The 4,925-nt window shown below is 41.2% G+C and overlaps 1 protein-coding gene across 2 annotated transcripts in view; it reads right to left on the bottom strand.

Annotated features, from left to right (window-relative positions):
• EIF4ENIF1 (eukaryotic translation initiation factor 4E nuclear import factor 1) overlaps positions 1-4,604 on the bottom strand; it is an 18,470-nt gene extending 13,866 nt beyond the window's left edge. For both annotated transcript variants that reach the window (XM_010143321.1, XM_010143322.1), the window contains exons 1-3: positions 4,509-4,604; positions 1,179-1,252; positions 262-389 (exon numbers count right to left, since the gene is read on the bottom strand). In XM_010143321.1, the coding sequence (XP_010141623.1) occupies positions 262-389; positions 1,179-1,252; positions 4,509-4,604 (298 nt within the window). The remainder of the gene's footprint in view (positions 1-261; positions 390-1,178; positions 1,253-4,508) is intronic.
• Positions 4,605-4,925: the final 321 nt, after the last annotated feature.

Below are 4,925 nucleotides of genomic sequence, written 5' to 3'. Positions count from 1 at the left end.
GGAAATTGTCCCCTGCACTTCCATTATTACAGAAGTATTTACTATTATATAGCAAGAATAGTAGGATATAATAACTGACTGCTACCTAAGTTTGTTCTTACAGTTGCCAAAATACCACAAACTATAGCCAGAGCAACCAAGGTTTCCTTAACACTTATTCTATGCAGTGAAACAATTTTCAGAGAAATTTCTTTCCCAGAGGAAAGGTTTTCCAACAGCCTATGTTCAGTTTCGAGTCTTGTGCTATAAGAATGCACTTACCTACTATCCTACGCATAAGAGAAGTCCGATCTGAATCCAGATCTTTTTTAAAGCTTTCCACTGGTGAAGTTCTTCCTGAACATGGATATAAAGATGCATGCCACTTCTCTGGATCCCAGACACCATCACTATGAAAACAAAATTGCAGCACTGTTCACTAGTTGTAGTCTAATAAATAATTCATAGTACTGCTGCTGAAAAGTCAAGAATTTACTGACTAGCAATCTGTACAGTGAAACACCTTTCACAGCTGACTTCTAAGTCCTTGCCTTACTAATTACTTCATACATGATATTCTGGATCCCTTCTGTAACAGCAAGGAAGTATAATAGCCAGCATCAGACTAAAAGGGACAACACATGGACATATTGTCCCGCTAGTTATTGGGGAGGTTTGCCTTGTACACTGAAAAAATAGCTCAAGATAGCAAGCTGCTGCTCTTAAGCATTCAGAAAACTTTACCTCAATCTCATACTTGTACAACAAATTAATCTGAACAGTAAAGGTACCGCTGATGAGCAAACTTCAAGCATTAGCCAAGAACACCCTCACCTTCATTTTCAAATGAGGTATGCTGTCACCATGGGAGAGTGATCCATCAAGCAAGTCAGCTTGTTGCAACATAACCTAGTCTGCTCTACAGCCATCTGTATTCTTGGCATGCCTGTAAGACTCGGGTTGCCTGATGTTATTTTCTGCTGGATCTCATGTTATAGTCTTTGTTCAAAGCACAGAATTCCTAACTAAAGCATTAAGCCTTTCCTAGTAGACTAATATTTCTGAAAAGTGCCACACACTCAACTCTGGAGCACACGTATCTCACATCAACGTAAGTGCCTTCCTTAGCTAAGAGTCTTTCGTGGTTTAAACTTATTTTGAAATGAATGTATATATTTTTTGTATAACCAAGAAAATACCTGTCATATTTTTCAGAAAGACAAGAAGGTCTTTGCTTAGAGTAAGGACGCTCTTTAATATCCAGCAGTTCCTCCTAGAAAAAGAAAGAAGTTGGTTCCAAATCTCACCCAGCCAATATTCAAGTGACCCAAAATATCTACTCCAGACTGTCCATTCAATTTAGTGTTTGACAAACCAAGTTTCCCAATACGTTGTTTCCTTTCCTGTGAAACAGACAGCAAGTTTATTTTTCAGTTCTACCAGTGGCCACTGAACAAGCGCTTATCTGAAGCACTAAGCCTTACCGCCCCAGGTTCAGTCCTCATTAGCACTTCCAAGACTGTTCACACCACACGTTTACTTATTTACTTCCCTGGACAGCTAGGTTTACAAACAAGACAGGCATCATCGATACTAGAGCTAGTAAGTTCAAGATAGAATCAAAGTCCCTATGTTTAATACTATATAAGATTCAGCAAGTAAAACAAACCATTACCACAATACCAGTTACTAATGCGGTCTGGAAATTCCAGACAAGCTTGACACTTGTGACCACCACCAATTCCAAGATAGCTAAATGTATGTTATACAATTACCCTCCCTCCCCTACACCAAATCAAGGCTGAATGATTACTTCAGCTTTCCCACTTTCTGCCAGCTTTCAAATCCAGCCCTTGGTTTACTGCTGCATACCCCTGAGCAGACAGTCACTGGAGCAGACTAGGAATCAACCTCCAGTTGCACTGCAGTATATTACACTAAAAAAAGCATTAATGGTGCGATCACCAGTGCTTTGAATCATCATTAACTCTACTGCAGTTAAGATGTACATTACTAATTAAACTTATTCTCCCTAGATTAGCTTTCTCCAGTCTGCCCCACTCCCAACTGTACCAAACTGATTCAGAACTGCGTAGAAATCAGTGGGCCGCTGGAAGGATGGAGAAATCATAGCAGCAGACACCACTCATCAGCCAAACTGAAGAAGGAAATCTCTTTACCTTTTCCCCCAAGGATGTAATATCCTCTAGAGCTTTTACATCATTATCCCCAAGTGATTAAAATCAGTTCATTAGCTATGTCAGCTTGATACTTGAAAGTTTCCAGATGGCAGCTTGGTAGCTGGACAAAGCCTTAAGATGCAGACACACACACATCCAAGCATCACCCTGTACTAGCAAAAAGAGTTCCATTAAGGGGAGGGAGCCTGGCCTCTCTGCCCACAGCTTCCCGAAATAAACCTTGATCTACGAGGAACATCAGGGCTGTAATAGTATCAGCCTGATGCAGACAGCACAAGTATTAACAGCACTGCCCATCACCAGACTGGAAACTGCCTGGTTCACTGGCCACGAGAGGGAGTGCACAGACTCACCAGCAGATCCCACCACAATTCTTCCACTGGAGTGAGGAAAATTTGAATTGTTTCTTGGCTTTTGCTCATTAGCCGTGCACCCTTGGAGCACCAGCTTCCAAAGAACTAGAAAAGATACAGCTCAGACTATACAACACTCTCATAACAGAGGAGTTTAACACTGGCACTTCCAGAGTGGGGTTTTGTGCTTCATTTGGTTTTTCGTTGTTTCATTCACACAGTAGCACTTTCAAGCAGGTGGGAGAAAAGTGTGTTTAGCTGTTAAACAGTTTTATTCAAACTGTTCAGAAGGATTCATAGTATGAGCCAATTGTTCTTGTACTGGTAGTAAACAGATACGAACTGTTCAAGGAAATCAGTTCCCTTTCTATATCAGAAGCACATGTCCTGAAACCATGTTCCTCTCATCCAAATGAGCAGCAAACTGGATCATGTGAAAATGCTTTAGGATGCTGAATACATGATCACCCTAAACAAAATATATTTAGGATTCTCCTTGCAAAAACCCTAACAAAACATATGATGGAAGATACTTTAACACAGACTTATTTATGATGTTTCTTGACTGGGAATCCAACAGATAAACAAGACTAGATGCCTTTTGGCACTAGCTCTGCAACTTTATCCTCCTCAGAAACCACAGGTACTCAGTTCACAAGACAGAAGCTACAAATGCATCAGTTCCAGTGTACAGCTACCACCAGCTCCAGCTGAATGCTGCCCAAAAAACCAAGCAGAATTCGAAGTTGCATTCAGTTACTACGTCAGAGGGAAGCTGGGCAAGACTGAACAAGTACAGATACCACTTTTCTAGCAGCAAACATTTGAAGACAGCTTCTCTCTTTCAATTTACAGTTAATTGAATAACAAGGTCTGAACAATAGTATACTTTGCATCTTAGAAGGTGAAGTGTACATCTTTTCTAAGAAGTTAAAGAGAATTAGAAGGCCACACTCTTCCCACGTAAGTTTTGCCAGTTCTGAAGTACTTGGTTTATTGTTGACATCTGGTTAAAACAAGCTCACCCTACTATCTCAACAGAACAGAACCAAAATGATATATTTTTTTTCCTTTTAAAAAACAACCCACTAGGAAGCTAGCAGTTCAGAATTCCTGACTAAGATAACACAGTCAGCAGCAGCACACACTCACCCCGCTCCACACTTCAGGCCATTTGTTGCAAAGTATCTCAATAGATTTCCACAAAACAATGACCACCTGTTCCCACAGCTTTCAGCAATGGGAAAATCAGCCACCATTAAATCAGAATCTTTCTAAAAGGACGTTTCAGCAGTGGCACAAAAACCCCAAACAAGATTTGAACCTTAAATCCTACAGCTTATGAAACTCACTTAGCAATGGAAGAACCTTTTTTTGCAAGTTAGTTAGTTGTCCTTCTGCCAATCACACATATATTTAGGTATCACAACCAAGAAAAAGCACCTGTATGAAGCTTTAACACTAAGCACTGGCTGGAGTCATAACTACTTATGCTTCCAGCAGACAAATATGAGCAATTCAAACCACAAAAAGGCATCTTAGTAAACACGATAAAGCTGCTGATAAGAGCAGCTAGGCTGTATGTTCCAAGAAATGGCATTACTCTAAGGAAACATTTTAGTTAATTTCTTGAAGGAACATTGCTGAAAGTAGAACTAGAACCCTGAACTGCAAGTGCTTGAGAAAGCTGGTAGAACAACATACTCATCTCCACCATAGTCTTCCAGTGCATGCTGTGAGGTGCTCAGATATTAAAATAAGGTGGTGGGAATCAAAAATACATCAAGAACAGGATTGCACCACTACACATTTAACAGGTTGCTCATTTTATACCCTCCTGCAAATCCTAATCCAGGCAAAGACTTTTCAGCCTTCACATTACTGCTTCTCTCTCACAGGAGCCTCCACCTCCCACCTTACTTCTGTGACCAACAGCTCCATGCAAGAGTTTCAGAGGAAAGGCGAGCATGCTAACCTTCGTGTAACGATGTGGGTATTTTGTTGTAACTCTGTTCAGTTCTAATAAAGCATCACCATTTTCAGTTTCTGTTACTCCTCCTCTTTTATCCATGGTTGCTTCAAAGTCTTTGACCACAGACCTAATTAAAACAAAACCAAGCCATCAGATTTTGAGGTATGCATTTCTAGCAGGTGCATTTTCCTTCCAGCCCAAGACAATTTAGAACTTTGATACAATAGATAACAAGGGCATTCGGTAACAGCGCCTTTCTTCCACCTGTAGCTTCCCCCACTGCAGCCAAGCAGCTCTCGCTGGAATATCCGACCAGCTCCCGGAGCCCGGCCAGACCTGCCCCAAGCCCCCCAACAGTAGCCCAGCTCCTAAGCGGCTTTAGCACAACAAAGATCCCTCCGTGCGCACGGCCGGCTGAAG

This window comes from Buceros rhinoceros, unplaced genomic scaffold, assembly GCF_000710305.1.
Source record: "Buceros rhinoceros silvestris isolate BGI_N320 unplaced genomic scaffold, ASM71030v1 scaffold19779, whole genome shotgun sequence".
Classification (NCBI taxonomy): Eukaryota; Metazoa; Chordata; class Aves; order Bucerotiformes; family Bucerotidae; genus Buceros; species Buceros rhinoceros.
Note: the sequence above shows the minus strand (reverse complement) of the source record. Positions and strands in the feature narration are given on the sequence as shown.